The sequence below is a fragment of the Pan paniscus genome, chromosome 18, assembly GCF_029289425.2.
Source record: "Pan paniscus chromosome 18, NHGRI_mPanPan1-v2.0_pri, whole genome shotgun sequence".
NCBI classification, from domain to species: domain Eukaryota; kingdom Metazoa; phylum Chordata; class Mammalia; order Primates; family Hominidae; genus Pan; species Pan paniscus.
Window position 1 is genome coordinate 593,202 of NC_073267.2, and position 16,669 is coordinate 609,870.

General features: G+C 65.1%; 2 protein-coding genes across 5 annotated transcripts; both read right to left on the reverse strand.

Annotated features, from left to right (window-relative positions):
* Positions 1 to 789: 789 nt before the first annotated feature.
* MRPL28 (mitochondrial ribosomal protein L28) lies at positions 790 to 5,043 on the reverse strand. 4 transcript variants are annotated; one of them, XM_003809403.8, is made up of 6 exons: positions 4,850 to 5,043; positions 3,305 to 3,599; positions 2,463 to 2,615; positions 1,895 to 2,029; positions 1,722 to 1,808; positions 790 to 1,176 (listed from the first exon to the last, which is right to left on the reverse strand). In XM_003809403.8, the coding sequence occupies exons 1-6, from the start codon at positions 4,933 to 4,935 to the stop codon at positions 1,069 to 1,071; spliced, it is 864 nt and encodes a 287-aa protein (XP_003809451.2). In that variant the 5' UTR covers positions 4,936 to 5,043; the 3' UTR covers positions 790 to 1,068. The 4 variants fall into 4 exon arrangements, with proteins under 4 accessions (XP_003809451.2, XP_054956786.1, XP_008959869.1 ...); XM_055100811.2 differs by having other exon boundaries at positions 4,795 to 4,853; XM_008961621.3 differs by lacking the exon at positions 4,850 to 5,043 and adding an exon at positions 4,739 to 4,763.
* Positions 5,044 to 5,210: 167 nt separating this feature from the next.
* On the reverse strand, positions 5,211 to 16,588 carry PGAP6 (post-GPI attachment to proteins 6). The gene is made up of 13 exons (XM_034951488.4): positions 16,307 to 16,588; positions 12,025 to 12,202; positions 11,732 to 11,939; positions 11,391 to 11,518; positions 10,898 to 11,166; positions 10,490 to 10,809; positions 9,700 to 9,790; positions 9,488 to 9,611; positions 9,111 to 9,247; positions 8,576 to 8,754; positions 8,360 to 8,506; positions 6,968 to 7,084; positions 5,211 to 6,632 (listed from the first exon to the last, which is right to left on the reverse strand). The coding sequence occupies exons 1-13, from the start codon at positions 16,431 to 16,433 to the stop codon at positions 6,336 to 6,338; spliced, it is 2,322 nt and encodes a 773-aa protein (XP_034807379.3). The 5' UTR covers positions 16,434 to 16,588; the 3' UTR covers positions 5,211 to 6,335.
* Between the last annotated feature and the right edge of the window lie 81 nt (positions 16,589 to 16,669).

Genomic DNA, 16,669 nt, shown 5'->3' on the forward strand with positions numbered 1-16,669 from the left:
AGGAGGGGACACCAAGGTCGCAGGTCCCCAAGTTCGTGTCGCCCCCACCTCCTGTACCACTCGCCACAACAGTGCTGACCAGGGAGAGGCTCCTGACTCAGGCAGCTGCACCAGCAGGGCCCTCTGAGGGCCTGCCCCTCCTGGTTCCTTCCAGTACCTGCAGAGCCAGACCACAGCCTCCCTTGCCCTGCTCTGAAGAATGTTCGAGAAGGGCAGGAATGTGCAATGGAGAGGGAATGGGCATCATCCGGCTGCACCCCTGGATGCCCCCAGCTACACCAGACCCTCTACCAGAGGAAAGAAAGACACAGAATACGGCCAGGGGAGGTGGCTCACGCCTGTAATCCCAACACTTTGGCAGGTTGAGGCAGGTGGGTCACCTGAGGTCATTGAGTTCAAGCCCAGCCTGGCCAACATGGTGAAACCCCTTCTCTACTAAAATACAATTAGCCATACATGATAGCGGGGTGCCTGTAATCCCAGCTACTCATGAGGCTGAGACAGGAGAATCACTTAAACCCTGGAGGTGGAGGTTGTAGTGAGTCCAGATCATGCCACTGCACTCCAGCCTGGGCGACTGAGCAAGACTGTCTCAAAAAAAGAAAAGAAAAAAAAAAAAACACAAAACACAGAATTGAACCTGGCTCTCTGCAGCTCACCGGGGGACGGGCACAGCCAGAGTCAATGCCCACGGCTCATCCGAGGTCTCAGGGGCAGCAAGGGCAGGGGTGACAGGATCAGGATCCCCAAAGAGAACACCAGTCCTCAAAGCAAAGACACACACACACAGCCTGGCCCAGACTTTACTCGCTCCCGGCCCCACAGGCACAAGGAACACTGCCGCAAACGTGGGGGCCCAGCCTGAGAGGAGCCTCTGGGCGGCCCAGGCCTCCTGGGGATCCCTGCCAAGCTGTCCCCGGGCTGGAAGGTGCATGGGCAGCACACGAAACCAGGATCCACCCACTGCCCACCGGTGGCCCTCACAGCTCCCCGGGATCTGTGTCCTCAGTGCAAAGGGCCTGGCAGGGAAGGCTGGGCCTGTTGGTCAGGCATGGAGGAGCTGTGTGGTCACTGGCCACTGGCTCTCTTCTGCACCACCGCCGGCTCTGACAGTGCCTGCTGCTGCAGCTGCTGGATCAGCTCCGCCACATAGATCTTGAACAGGGGTACAGGGTCCTGAAGGAGAGAGGGGCTCACGGTGAGGCCAGGGAAGCCCAGGGCAGCTGGAGTTCCGGCGGGGATGGGATCAGCAGCTGCCGCCCAGAGGAACCGGGGCATGAGAGGCCCTGGAGGGCAGAGTCCTGTCGGTGAGATGAGGAACCCCCTCCCTTGGGGATGCCGGAGGCACACACATACCCCTGTCCCATCCCTGTGGTCATGGATAAACAGAGGGAATAGGGGCAGCCAGCTGCCATGCCATCAGGGGCTCCCTGTCCTGACAGCTACCTCAGGCTCCAGACCCTGGGATGCTGATGGCCGAGCAAACCCTCGGTGCAGGAACCCACTCCTCCTACTGAGGGTCCTGGGACAGGACAGGGTGGGGACTTGGAGGGGAGGGAGCGGGCCATGCTCCTCTGGGTGGGCAATGCAGAGCAGCAGCTCTTCCCCAAGCCCACCCAGTGCACCAGCCCCTTGTGCAGGCTCTCTCCAAGGCAGCACACTCCCAGACCCTGAACACCAGGCTCTGGGCAGGCAGCATCGGCTGGTGCTCACACACTCACCTTCTCCTCCAAAAGTCTCTGCTTCTCAATGGCCTCCTCCAGCGTGAGGCCCACCCACTCTGCCTCCTCCTCTGGGATGGCAAATTCCTAGGCAGGCAGAGATGGAAAGGGCAGTGAGGCCCAGGGCCGGGCCAGGAGTCCCCAGGTGTAGGGAGCGGGACGAAAACCCTCACCTTGTACTTGTCGTAGATGGCTGCCCGCCGCTCGGGGTCCTCGGGGTGCAGCTGGGGGTCCTGCCGGGCAAGCCGCAGCAGCATCCCTCGCTTCAGGTCCATCCCAAACTTGGAGCACAGGTCCTCCTTCGGGGTCTGGCAGAAGGCTCACATGGGGCCAGGTGCTGGTGGCAGGGCCCCGCCTACCCTTCCAGCCAACCCACCTGGCTCCTCTCTAGCCGCTGGTGGTCCCAGGACAGGACAGAGAAGGCCCGGGTGGGGCCGCCTCAGCACCCCAGCCTGGGGGGTGGGATCAGGACAGAAGCAAGTCCAAGTGCAGGGAAAGGGGCGGCTGTGCTCGCTCAGGCCCCACGGGCAAGTCAGCCACCCACAGAGCGACAGCCTCTCCTGAAGGCAGGAAACCCCACTGGTGCCAGCCAGAAAGGGGCATGGCCCCACTCACGCTTTCCCAGTGACCCTCCTGTGCAGATGTCAGCGCGCCCCGGTGTGATGCTGACCTGGGGCTCCCGTGAGTCTGACTGGCCCATCGCAGACCCCGCTGTGCACGGACTCGCCCCACCCCGCTTGCCTTGAGGATGTAAAAGTCGAGCCCGTAAGCCTCATCGATGAGATCCAGGGTCCGCATGGTCACAGTCACTGTGAACTTCTTGTCCAGGATCTCACTGTAGAGCTCTCGCTCAAACAGCTGTGGCTTCCACACTTTCTTCAGCCTCTTGGAGAGCTGAGGGTGCAACAGAGCCTCCATGAGTACTGCTGCTTTCTCTTACAGACCAAGGGGGGCCCAGGGCAACTGCCCTCACCTCCCCCCCGGAGGCTCCATCACAGAACCACTGCTGTCAGACTGGGGACCTAGAGCTAACTGGGCCGGCCCCCAGCCCGGTGCCGCCCCAGCCCGACCCGGGTCCTGGCTGTGTACCCAGAAGTCAGCTGCTCCCCAACAAGCTGGGCGTTCCCGCCCTGGTCACATGGTTGCTGCATGTGTTTCAGAAACATGTGCGACCCCACAGTTTACAGGTTGTCACATTCCAACCTGGAGGTGACACAAGTCTCCCCAGAGGCTTCAGCAGTCCCGCCAGGAAGTCCACCACAAGCAGCCTCGAAGCTCTGCTCGCCTCCCCCACCTGCTCTGCTCATCACACAGGCCTCCTCCCCATCCTAACTTTACCCCGACTCCCCACGGCCTCTGGTTGCTCCCCCGGCCTGAGTCACCCCACCTCACCCCTACTTTATCAGTCCTGTTTGCCAGAACTGCGGTTCTTCACTCAGCGTGCTCCTTTGCCGGAGCTGTGTCTCCTCCAGGCTGTAATCCCCAGGGCCCACCCAGGTCTCTCCAGGTATCCCGGGCGTCTGGCACAGAGCCGGCACAGCCAAGCCCTGAGAGGAGCCCCTGAAGCCCGCCTGCCGACCCACCTTGTCGTTGTTGGCGTATATTTGGCCCAGGATCCAGCCCTCGCCGCCCCACAACCCCCGCTGGGATTCGGGGGGAAAGTAGATGGGAATGGGCACGTCCTCCACACGCTCCCGCTGCTCGTTCTTGGGGTTGATCTTGAACTTGGCCCCATGAGGCCTATAGTGCACGGGAGCGGGCGTCCGCTCCTCCTCCAGGGAGCGCAGGTAGTGGCCGGGCAGGCGGGAACAGATGCCCTCCCGCAGCTGCAGCCGCTTCCAGAGCCACACGGGATACTTGTGTAGAGGCATCGCGAGCCTGGCGGGAGGTGGGGGCTCGCAGTCAGTCGCAGCCTGGCCCGGCCCCCGGCTCTCACCCCCTACCCCGGCCCCCGGCTCTCACCCACTACCCCGGCCCCCGGCTCTCACCTCCTACCCCCTACCCCGGCTCTCACCCACTACCCCGGCCCCCGGCTCTCACCCGCTACCCCTGCCCCTGGCTCTCACCTCCTACCCCCACCCCGGCTCTCACCCACTACCCCCCGGCCCCCGGCTCTCACCTCCTACCCCGGCTCTCACCCGCTACCCCTGCCCCCGGCTCTCACCTCCTACCCCCTACCCCGGCTCTCACCCGCTACCCCGGCCCCCGGCTCTCACCTCCTACCCCCTACCCCGGCTCTCACCCCCTACCCCGGCCCCCAGCTCTCACCCACTACCCCGGCCCCCGGCTCTCACCCGCTACCCCTGCCCCCGGCTCTCACCTCCTACCCCCTACCCCGGCTCTCACCCGCTACCCCTGCCCCCGGCTCTCACCTTCTACCCCCTACCCTGGCTCTCACCCCCTACCCCGGCCCCCGGCTCTCACCCACTACCCCGGCCCCCGGCTCTCACCTCCTACCCCCTACCCCGGCTCTCACCCACTACCCCGGCCCCCGGCTCTCACCCGCTACCCCTGCCCCTGGCTCTCACCTCCTACCCCCACCCCGGCTCTCACCCACTACCCCCCGGCCCCCGGCTCTCACCTCCTACCCCGGCTCTCACCCGCTACCCCTGCCCCCGGCTCTCACCTCCTACCCCCTACCCCGGCTCTCACCCGCTACCCCGGCCCCCGGCTCTCACCTCCTACCTCCTACCCCGGCTCTCACCCCCTACCCCGGCCCCCGGCTCTCACCCACTACCCCGGCCCCCGGCTCTCACCCGCTACCCCTGCCCCCGGCTCTCACCTCCTACCCCCTACCCCGGCTCTCACCCGCTACCCCTGCCCCCGGCTCTCACCTCCTACCCCCTACCCCGGCTCTCACCCCCTACCCCGGCCCCCGGCTCTCACCCACTACCCCGGCCCCCGGCTCTCACCCGCTACCCCTGCCCCCGGCTCTCACCTCCTACCCCCTACCCCGGCTCTCACCTCCTACCCCCTACCCTGGCTCTCACCCCCTACCCCGGCCCCCGGGCTCTCACCTCCTACCCCCTACCCCGGCCCCTGGTTCTCACTCCGGCCTGTGTCCCGCACCCACCTGCCCCTCCCCTTCTGCCCCGGCGCCCCCCCACACCCCACCTGCCCGCGCCCACCTTTCAGGGTTCAGAGCCCACCGGAACCGGAAGCCGATCTGCCGCGCCGGGCCCTCCTCCCACCGCTGACTGGCTGTAAAAGCCATCCGTCTACCCCCTCGTCCCGCCCCGCTTCCGTCTTTAGGGACCGTTAAAAACACCCCACAGACAGCAGCAGCAGCTCAAGGCACCGTTGGCTATGTGCGGCCCCGGCGTTTCCGCGAAGGGCGGCACGGGCGGGGCGGTGCTTGTTCTCCCGGGCCCCACTTACCCTACCCGGGAAGGAGCACAGAAAAAATGTAAAAACTCGTTTAGTTTGAAAAATCACTGTAGAATATTAAATTCACCAAACACAGATAAATCAGATCTACATAAAAATGTCTTAATATCTTAGAATTTTCCTTTACTCCAAAAAACCCCATATATACATGTTTCTCCTTTATAAGCTTAGAGATTGCTTTGGTGGTCAAGTGCAGGGCGGCTGGGGGAGGTAAGACCTTCAGGAAGGCCATATCCCGGACAAGACCCAGAAGGGAAGCCCCCAGAGCCAAGGGTAGGAGGGCCCCACCCGGGTCTCAGCCATTCACTTCTCCAGGGCGGATCCAAGACACTCACAGGCCTCAGGAAGGGGCCAGGTGCTGCTCCTGGTCATTGCTTCCCCCACAAGGTTTGCATGAGGAGCAGAGACAGTCCAGTCTCCTGAACACCCACAGGGCACAGAGCCCAGTGCAGGGGGCAGACACCACCGCAGCTCCTGGGACCAAGAGGAAGCTCCCAGAGGGGGGCCCAGGAACGCTGGGGTGGGTGGACAGGGCTGGGTAGGGGTTCCTTCTGGACCAAACCCCCAGAGCAGCAGAGCACCCCAGTCCAAGGAAGCTCTTCTCAGGGACCCAAGGCTCCAGAGCCAGGAAAAAGGGAGGGGCGGGGCGGGAGCCTGCATCCCCAGTGCCCATCAGCTCTGGGGGAAACCTCCGTCTCCCGTCCCTATGGTGACCACAGCAGCAGAGGGGGATCCTCCATGCCCCAGGCAGGCTGGCATCAGGGCCACACAGGGGCCAGGAGCAGGGGTCTCGGAGTCCACAGCTCCCGGCCCCAGTGGTGGGCTCAGGGCTCCTGGGCGCCATGGGTCTCACCACAGCCTCGCCAGGGAACAGGACCATAGAGAGTCCTTCTCCCCATCTCTAGCCACCCACAGGCCAGCAGAGCACACAGCCCCACCCTCGCACAGGCACCTGTGGTCTCCAAGTAACCAAGCCCAGGCCCCAGGGGCCACTGCAGACAGCAGCTGGGATCTGCAGAGGGATCTCAGCAGCGAGCAGGCAGCTGGCGAGGAGAGGTGCGTGTGAGGGAGGGGCGGCCCTCTCCTCAGTAGGAGGAAGTAACAGGGTGTCTAGGCCAATTTATTCAGCTGGAAATCAATCTGTCCGGGGCTGGACCAGGCGCCTCCCCCGCGATACAGCTCCTGGCTGAAGAGGTCATCAGAGCAGCAGCTGTCCCCAGGCCAGTGTCACGTCACTGCGTACAGTTCCTCCCGATCATTCTTGCAGATCTGATAGTGGCAGGGGAATTTCTGCGAGCAGGCCCAGGGCTCGGCGGGCTGGTCAGGTGGCGGCAGCAGCAAGGCTGCGCTCCCGGCCAGCAGGATGTGCCAGATGCTGTGGGTGTAGTAGTAGTTGTCGCTAGTCATCATGGAGGTGTAGATGGCGATGCCCACAGAGGCCATGGAGACGCCGGGCAGGAGGTAGAAGGCCCAGCGCTGCCACGAGGTGGGGTAGCACTGGCGCCGGTGCCCGCAGCGGTAAGCCTGGAGAAAACAGCCACGCAGGTATCAGTGCAGGTGGGGCCACGGCTGCAGCTCCCAGGGCCCAGATACAGTGGTTACTGGGGGCCTGCCCAGGTCTGGGCAGCAGAACGACAAGGGTGGGCTGCTTCGAGGGGGCTCAAGGGCACAAGGCTACCGGTCCTCAGGCCCAGGCCTCAGGGACACAGCCATGCTGGGCCTCTGTGGGTGCCATGGCAACCCCCAGCAGATATGGGCATTCACTGATTGGAGCAGGACCAGGAACGTGGCTAGAGCAAGGGGCCAGGCTCTCTTCTCCGAGCACCTGGGCAGCAGTGCCAGCCAGCCCGGCTCCTTACCCACATGGAGGCCATGATCACGAAGGCAAAGAGGCAGGGCCCCAGCATGTTCCACATGCCCCTGCGGTCCAGCTGCAAGGACATGGCGATGACCAGCGTACCCAGAAGAAACAGCACCTGCGCAAGACACAGGGATGACTGCAGGGACGTCTCTGAGGGCTCAAGGCCCAGCAGGAGCACGCGTACCCCACGGCCCCACAGCACCTCTGCCTGCCCCCTCGGAGCTGCTGCCACCCTCAGACCAGCTCTGCCAGCCTCTGACTAGCTCTGCCAGCCGGCAGGGACATGCCCCTCCTTCGGCTTCTGTATTGCATCCACAGGTGAATGTGGCCAGGCAGGCATCTCTGGGGGATTAGACGATGCTCACACAAACTGGACAGACGCATATGGCCGCTCTGCACCCACACACTCACTAGCCCCCTGTACCACTGGGTTTCTAGAAGTCCCCAATCAGGGTGGCTTCAGTCTCCCACCCACTGTTCCATGGGGAGGGGCTCCCACCCCCCAGTCTCCATCAGACACCTCTGCCCACAGCCTACAGTTCTCTGCCTATCTGCAGGTTCAGGCCCCGCACTCAGCCCTGCAGGACCCTGGTGCTTCCCAGCCTCCCCTCTGCCCTGGCTGTGGGGCTCCCATGGGCACCCCCTTGGGGCAGTACCCAGCCTGCAGTTCCCAGAGCAGATGGGAGGGCAGAGCATGCAGCTCACAAGCCCAGGGCATGAGTCTCCCCTTGCCAGGGCCAGCTGCCACAGAGAGTCCCCAAAGCATCATTGGCCCCAAGGACCCAGGGAGCATGGGTGGGGGCTTCTCGAGGGCAGGGGGCCTGGCCTCCCCTGCCTACCACCTTCCTTCCTGGCATCCTCCAAACAGCTGGCACTGCCCCCTCACAACTGCCTGCGGGGTCTCAGACCCGCATCTCTGTGTGGCATCACAGAACACATGAGGTTTCTTTTCTTTTCTTTTGTCGCCCAGGCTGGAGTGCAGTGCTGTGACCTCGGCTCACTCCAACGCCTCCAATGCCTGGGATCAAGTGATCCTCCCACCTTAGTCTCCCGAGTGGCTGGGACCACAGGCATGTACCACTACGCTCGGCTAACTTTTCGATTTTTTGTACAGCCCAGGCTGCTCTTGAACCCCTGGCCTCATGGGATCCTCCTGCAAGTGTTGGGATTACAGGTGTGAGCCACCATGCTCGGCAGAGGGATTACAGGTTTGAGCCCATGCTCGGCAGAGGGATTACAGGTGTGAGCCACCATGCTCGGCTGAGATGTGAGGTTTCCAGGGGCCGTGCCCAACGCCAGGTCCGGCCTCTCCCACGGTACTGCCTTTCGCAGGCTGCACTTGGGGGCCCTGCTCCCCCGGAGCCCACACCCCACGTCGAGGGCCACTCACGTATTTCAGGACTGTCTTGAGCCGTGCCATGCACAGGATGGTGACCCAGATGGCCGCCCCGGAGCCCAAGAAGTCGCAGTACTGCAGCGTGTCGTAGCTGAGGATGCACAGCACCGCCTCCCCGGGCTGGTCGCAGGCATGGTAGAACTGTGGGGAGGCTCCATGAGCGCGGTCCTGCCCTCCCACCCCACATCCCTGCAGGAGGGGCCAGCCTACCGTGGAGAAGAACATGGTGTAGGTGTAGACGGAAGCCTCCACCAGGAAGAATCGCCGCACTGAGACGGCGATGGGGGCCAGGAACATGAGGTTGCTGAGCGTGAGCAGCAGTGTGGCCGCCCTCTGCTGGGCCACCGTCTGGGCTGTGCTATTGTCCGTGCAGCTCCACCCACGCCAGCCTGCGGTCACAAAACCCCGAGGCGGAGGCTGGGGGCACTGCTGAACCTCAGGGCCCACCCCTCACCCAGGAACCTGCAGAGAAGCCCCTTCCTCACCCAGGAGCAAGCAGGGTAGGCACGGCGGGCAGGGTCCAAGGTCAGGAGGCAGTACCACCCCCCGGGGATACCTGGTGCCTGTGCCAGGCAGACGGATTGTTGGTGGGGAATGGGGGAGTGGGGAGGAGGCTTTGCCCCTGCATTGCTCTGCAAGGGTCTCTCTCCAGCCCCTTGCGGCGCTCCCCCAGGGGAAAGGCACGGCACAGCACTGGAAGCCAACAGCAGCAGCGTCTCGGGGTGGGCGGGGCCCTGGCACTCACCTGCCTTGCAGCTGCAGCTGGCATACAGGTAGCTGTGTCTGCGGAGCAGGAGGCACTGGCCATAGGGTCCACAATCGTTCAAACAGGGCACCAGGTACAAGGTGGTCTCCACGTGGACCACAGCCTGCTCACAGTCCCTTTGAGGAAGGGGCCACAGGAAAGCTGGTGCAGTGATCTGACAGCCCAGCTGCCACCAGCGCTCCCAACAGGCTGACAGACATGAGAACCCAGCATTAGGGCCCCCAGCTTTCAGCAGCCCTGGAGGAAGCACCCCTCTAGCTGGGTCACTCCGAACGCCAACCTCAGGCAGCCCGGCCTGTGGTCCTGAGTGAAATGACAGGGTGCCTGGCCCCCGTCTCTGCCCTAGGTTTACTTACTCAGCATTCTCAGGGCACATGAGCTGCAGGGAGAGGTACCAGTTGTCTGTCTCTGGGTAGGGGATGATGAGGTTGGCCCTGCGAGACCAGGCGCTCAGAGACAAGGGGTAGCCCTGGAAGAAGGCTGCAGGGGAGCCAGAGGGCCCCATCAGAGGAGGCCGGGGCGGGGGGCTGGCCGGGGCCACGCTGACGGTGACGCCTGCCCGTCATACCTGTGGTGCAGTTGAGCGATGTGTTGAAGCCAAGGAAGGGCGAGGCAGCATTCACGCAGGCCACTACGACGGTCTCGTTCCGCATCTCTGTCTGGAAAGGGAGGCGGTGCCGGCTCAGCTCCAGCAGCCCCTGGCCGCAGTGGGGTCATCTGCCCCACGTGCCAGCTCAGCCTGGTGCTGGTGCCTTTCTTTTTTTTTTTTTTTCTGAGATGGAGTCTTGCTCTGTCGCCCAGGCTGGAGGGCAGTGCCGCGATCTCGGCTCACTGCAACCTCCGCCCCTGGGTTCATGCCATTCTCCTGCCTCAGCCTCCCGAGTAGCTGGGACTACAGGCGCCCACCACCACGCCTAGCTAATTTTTGTATTTTCAGTAGAGACGGGGTTTCACCGTGTTAGCCAGGATGGTCTCCATCTCCTGACCTCGTGATCCACCCGCCTTGGCCTCCCAAAGTGCTGGGATTACAGGCGTGAGCCACCATGCCCGGCCGGTGCTGGTGCCTTTCTCTGAGACTCCTGCAGGCCCACGGCGCACCGGGACCCTTCCTCCCCGGGCCCTGGGACATCCTGCCTCCACCCCACCTCTGACCCGAGCTACCCCACAGCCCCGGGGCCTGCTGACAGGAACAAGGCTGCCCAGCAGGGGAGGCCCCCCAACATGGGCCCGTCTTGGCCCGTGCGTGCTGGTGTCACTGTGCCGCCTGTCCTGTGCCAAGGTAAATGAGGAGGCGCTGCAGGGGTTGCCCGGCGCCCTGCCCGAGCCCAGGCCACAGGCCGCTTGCAGACAGCAGGTACCTTGTTGGCCCGCAGGGAGATGGTGAGGGAACCCCCACTGTCCATGCCAGTGTTCAGGCGCAGCCGCATCACGGAGGGTGTGTCCGAACACACCCTCACCGAGACCCTGTCCAGGGGCTGGAAGTGCACCGACACCACGTCCGTGTCCTCCCGCATGACTGGGTAGTTTGTGAGGCAGAAGGGGCTGCGGTCCACCCTGCCACTCCTGCCCAGGTCCTGGTGGTCGGGGCTCGGGGACAGCAGACCAGAGGAGGCGTTGAAGCTCTGGTTTTGGCTGCTCTGCAGAAGGGGCTGGACGGTCACACTCCGTGGCCTGCAAGCTGCCGAGAGAACAAGGGGTTTGGCTGGAGGAAAGTCTGGGGATCTGGGGAGGGGCAGGGCCATCCCTCCAGCCCTTGTGCGGCCCACCTGTGAGGGCAGCTACAGCACTGAAAGCCACTGTCCCGAGGGGCCCCACCAGGCTCTCAGCTGTCACTTGCAGCCACCGGTCCCAGGGCGGTGAGGGCAGCAGCAGGCGGCAGGGCCAGGGGGCACCGGTGCAGGTGAGCACCTTCTGGAAGTTGCTAGGCAGGGTGACTGGGCCCACGGTGAGACGCACGGGGCAGCCCAGGCTCCCATTGGACACGCAGTCCCGCAGCTCCAGCAGAAGCTCCCGCGTGTAATCGGGGACAAAGACCCTGCAGCGAGGGGACACAGCTGGCTCAGGCTCTGCCATTCCTCAGCCCAGGGACGCAGCATGCCCAGGCTCTGCTGTTCCTCAGCCCACTCTGGTAGGGGCCAGGCATCTGGACCACGTCCTAGCCCAACCCCAGGACTCAGGGCCAGGCTCTCGCACCCACTCCACCGAATCTGAGAAGGGGCTGGAGGGCAGAGCCGGGCTGCCCCCCAGGCCCCCGCTCACTTGAGGTAGCTGGGATGGGAGAGGAGGGTCTGAGGAAGGGGCACGTCCGGCTCCATGATGGAAATCTCGACCACCCGCGTGACCAGCAGTTCAGGCTGGAAGACGTACGCACATGTGGGAGCCAAGCCCTAGGGAAAGAACAGGTGTGGGCGGGGGCGGTGTCAGAGAATGCAGGTGTGAGGGCAGGGTCTCACCAGACGCCCCCGGCATGCAGGGAGCAGGGCTGGCCCCAGAGTGCAGCGTGGAGCCTAGAGCAAGGACCACCCCAAAGAGGTGAACGGCAGGGACAGGCCATCGCCACAAGGTTCTCTGCCTCCATCCCGGAGGGCAGCCCCCCTCACCTTCAACTCGATCTTCTGGGATGAGGGGGGCAGGTGGGCGGCCACGAACCAGTCCCCGGGGGCCGGGTGGGAAACGTTGACGGAGGCATTGCTCCGCGGTGCGGCGCTCAGCGGCACCCCGACCTGGAAGGAGGGCTGCACCGCGGTGTCGTCCGGGAAGCTGGTGCCCAGCGGGTTGATGACCGGAGGGGCGCCGGAACGGAAGTGCCTGGAGACGGGAGAGCAGCACCGGGTTCAGGCACAGGGCTTGGCCAGGCGCGGGAGGGTGGGCAGGCGGGCGGGCAGCCACCTACACGGTGATCTCCGCGTCGGTGCAGGCAGCGCCGCTCTCCCGGGAGACCTGCAGGAGCCAGCGTAGAAGCACAGCATCTGGGGGCACGCGGAAGCGGAAGAGCCTGGCACTGCCATACCAGCTGTAGAAGGACAGCCTCTGTGGGGCCTGCGAGAAGTGCTCGGACACCAGCCCCACCTCTGTGAGGAGAAGGAGGCGTCAGCCAGGCCGGGACCCTCCTCCAGGGCCGCAGATGGGGAGGACGAGTCCCCCAGACAGAAAGGGCTGGAAGCCCCCGGGGACCCACCTGGAGATCTTGGCACACCAACTCTGACCTTGGCAAAGGTCACGGCCACCCTCTGGCCCCTCAGCCAGATCCTCTGCTGTCCCTCCCCAGATGGCCTACATCCCACCCTCCTGGCATCTGGGTCTTTTCACAGCTGCCGCCTCACTGCAGCAGCTTCCAAACAAGCCGCAGGGTACCTCAGCAGCCATCGCCACCCTGACTGCCATCGCCACCCGCACTGCCATCCCCACCCGCACTGCCACCGCCACCCTGACTGCCACCGCCACCCGCACTGCCACCCCCACCCGCACTGCCACCCCCACCCGCACTGCCACCCCCACCCACACTGCCACCCCCACCCGCACTGCCATCCCCACCCGCACTGCCATCGCCACCCTGACTGCCATCCCCACCCGCACTGCCATCCCCACCCGCGCTGCCATCCCCACCCGCGCTGCCATCGCCACCCGCGCTGCCATCCCCACCCGCGCTGCCATCCCCACCCGCGCTGCCATCGCCACCCGCGCTGCCATCCCCACCCTGCCATCCCCACCCGCACTGCCATCCCCACCCGCACTGCCATCCCCACCCGCACTGCCACCACCACCCTGACTGCCACCCCCACCCGCGCTGCCACCCCCACCCGCGCTGCCACCCCCACCCGCGCTGCCACCCCCACCCGCGCTGCCACCCCCACCCGCGCTGCCACCCCACCCGCGCTGCCATCCCCACCCGCACTGCCATTGCCACCCGCACTGCCATTGCCACCCGCACTGCCATCGCCACCCAGACCCCCTCCAACCTTAGAAGACTCCACTCCCCATGGCCAACCCAGGTCGAAGCCGAAGGACCTAGCAGGTGTCAGGAAGGAGCCCCCGCCCCTCATCACAGATGCCCTGGATATCAAGGCACGGTCCTCCCACCTCCTCTCAGCCTCCCACATCTCCATCCCTGGATGGGTTGGCTGCCTGCTTGGGCTATGATGACTTTGGACACGGCCAGACCAGAGCCCAAATTCCCCTTACCCAGAGGGAGATCCTGCATGTGGGAGGGACCCAGGCCAGAAGCCTGGCCAGTCATGAGAACAAGGGGACAGCTGCCCTCTGCGTTCCAAGCGGGCAAGGTTCCTAACTGTCCTCAGGGAACGCACCCACGCCTGGTGCGGGGATGGAGAAGGGCCCGTGGGAGACATCCTGCTCATGGCCCCAGGCGAGGACTCAGGCTCTCACCCCCAGCCCCCCGTGCCAGCTCCAGCCTCGTGCCCTTGCGACCTTGGGCATCCTTCCCTCCCTGGGTCCCAGCCTTCTCCTGGGTAGGTCAGGGCGGAGGGCACATCCCTTTGGGGGCCCCTCCCTCCGAGGTTAATTAACGACAAAGGCTTCAGAAGGAAAAGCACAGTGGACACAGCAGGGGGCGGGACCCTCCCCTCTGCTGCAGCTCCCCCAGGACCCTCCCCTCTGCTGCAGCTCCCCCGGGACCCTCCCCTCTGCTGCAGCTCCCCCTCCCCACACACTCAGGAGCCCTGCCTAGGTCTCACTGGAGAGTGGCTGGCTCAGGCCCAGGCCCCTCCTGAGGAGGGAGACAGGTGAGCAGCAGGCTCTCCTGCCAGCCTCGTGACCCTCCCATAGAGGCACCAAAAGAAACGATACACCTGCCAATAGCAGCCTGTCGGCAAATCCAGGCCAAGCTCCAGGGGAACCTGGCGTGGGGGCTGGGCAGGGGCTGGCCAGGCTCCACCCACGACGCACTCCAGGCTTTCCAGGTGTCTGCTGGCCACCAGGTCCCACCCACCAGGCTGTGGCCTGATAATGTGGGCAGAGAAAGCTCAAGTGCTGGGAGCTGAAGCAGGACAGCCCCCCAGGACCACGGTGTCCCGGAGAAAGCTGGCCTCTGCGGGGGCAGGCAGGGGAGGCCACCTGCAGCACACAGCCCCTGGGCTGCTGGGGCAAAGCCCTCAGCCCCTCTGGCCCTGGAGCGCCAGCCTGAGGGCGCCTAGAACCCAGCTGGTGGCTGTGAAGTTTCAGCAGGTACACAGAGATAAGAGATCTGTTCAAGGTTGTCCTAACACCCAGTCCCCGACTCCCAGGGCTCACAGCCCCTCCAGGCCTCTCCCAGGGCTCTGCAGCCCAAGCTCCCTGCCCAAGTTGCCCACACATTCCAGGCTGTTAGGGGTGCTCTGAGCCGAGGTGACCACAGGGTGAGGAGGGCCAGCTACACACCCCCCTGCCTGCCCCACAGCCCCTCCACGGACACAGGGCTGGGTGGGGAAGGTGGTAATGCAAGTCCCTGGCCCTGTCCTGGGAACCTGAGTGAAGACCCCAGACCCACGTCCTCCAAACCGGGACAGGCACCCATGGGAGACCCTGACCACCCACAACGCCACAGAGCACTTACTCCTCGGCAGGCTGGGAGGAGTGAGGGGCTGAGCCAGCACACCAGGCCTCTCCACTGTCCACACGCAGGGGTTCCATCTCCCAGGAACCCCTCACCAGGCCTGAGTTCTGGGACAGGAGAATTTCCTTTGCCAGTTTCCAACGGAGTAAGGTTTTGGTATTTCTGAGGGTCTCACTCTGTCACCCAGGCTAGAGTGCAGTGCCATGGACACGGCTCACCGCAGCCTCAGCCTCCTATGTAACTGGAACCGCAGGCTCACATTACCACACCCAGGTTATTATTTTTTCTTTCTTTCTTTTTTTTTTTTGAGATGGAGTCTCGCTCTGTTGTCCAGGCTGGAGTGCAATGGAGCGACTTTGGCTCACCGCAACCTCTGCTTCCCGGGTTCAAGCGATTCTCCTGCCTCAGCCTCCTGAGTAGCTGGGATTACAGGCATGCGCCACCACTGCCGGCTAATTTTGTATTCTTAGTAGAGACGAGGGTTTCTCCATGTTGGTCAGGCTGGTCTCGAACTCCTGACCTCAGGTGATCCACCCGCCTCAGCCTCCCAAAGTGCTGGGATTGCAGGCGTGAGCTTCGCGCCCGGCCATGGAGCAATTTAATCCCGGGCACGGTCCTCGGGGAAAACTGCCTTTCATTTCTACCTGTGCCAAGCTCAGAAAGCAGGAGGCACAGCCCCCGAAAGAAAGAGGAGCTCAAAGGAGCATTATTTCAGGGGCAGGGGAGGGGCTGGGGGCCAGGAAGTCGGGGAACAGCACCGGATCAGCTGCCGGGCACCTGGGCACCCGCGTGGCTGGGGACGTGTGGGAACTTCCAGCCGGCCAGAAAGGACACGGCCCCTCCAGAGTCCCAGGCCACAGAGGCCGGGGCAAGTCCTCACCATCTCAGGGTGGCCAAGGCCTGACGGTCTCCACACCCACGTCCCTACCCCGTGCAGGCCCTGGAAGGGCTACACCTTCTCCCTGGTCCAGCCGCCTCCTTGGACCTCAGTCAGGGACGGGGACCCTCAGGGAACAGAAATGCAAAGGGAGCCCAGCGAGTTTCCGAACAAGAGGGGAGAGGGGCGCCCTTTCCTCAGCCCCTCTTCCGCCAGCTGGGAGTCCCTCCTCCCAGAAGCCAGGCCGGCGGTAGGAAGTGGCTGTACCAGGGCTGGTGGTCACTGTGGAAGGGCTGGAGCCATGACGCCCACGGGACCCCACAACTTTCTCCCGGCTCTGCCCCTCTCTCAGGCCGGACCGGGCCGGTGAGCTCACGGCCCAGCCACTCCTCCCAGCTGGAGTCGCGGGCAGAGTCCCCTGGGCCCCTCCACTTCCCTGCGCCGAGTGCGCCGGGCGCGCCGGACCTGAGCGCTCTGGGAGGAGGAGGGAGGGGAGAGGGCGCTCCAGGGGCCGATGTGGCCCAACCCCGTTCCGGGGACCGAGGAGGAAGCGCGGGGTCCCGTCCGCCTCGACCCCTAGGACACGAAGCGCCCCAAAGGGCCACTGTGCACCCCCAACCCGCGGCGGGGACCCCCAACCCCGCGCCGGCGCCAGATGAGCGCACAGGTGCGCCAGGGGTGTCACAATCCCGCCCCGCCCGCAGCCCCGGCCCCACGCCCCCGATGGCGCCCGCGCCTCCCGCTCACCGCTCTTCCCGCTGTAGCCGGCGGAGGCAGGCGGGGGCCGGGCAAGCAGCAGCAGCAGCAGCAGCAGCGGCCCCGCCACCACCGCGGCCACCGCCTCGCCCCCGGTCCCGGTGCCAGCCCGGCCCATGGCTCCGCGCTCGGCCCAGCGCTACCCGGCCCGCGTCCCGCGCCGCCAGCCCCCGCCGCCGCCCGGGCAGCCTCTGCCGCCTCCGCGGCCACCGCCGCCTCTGCCCCCGGCGCCCATGGCCCGGCCGGTCCCCGCCGCCGTCGCCCCGGGCACTTCCGCCCGCAGGCCCCGCCCCGCAGGCCGAGCCGGGAAGGCGAGGGCGGGGTCGGGGGGCGGGACCGGGGGGGGCGCGGACG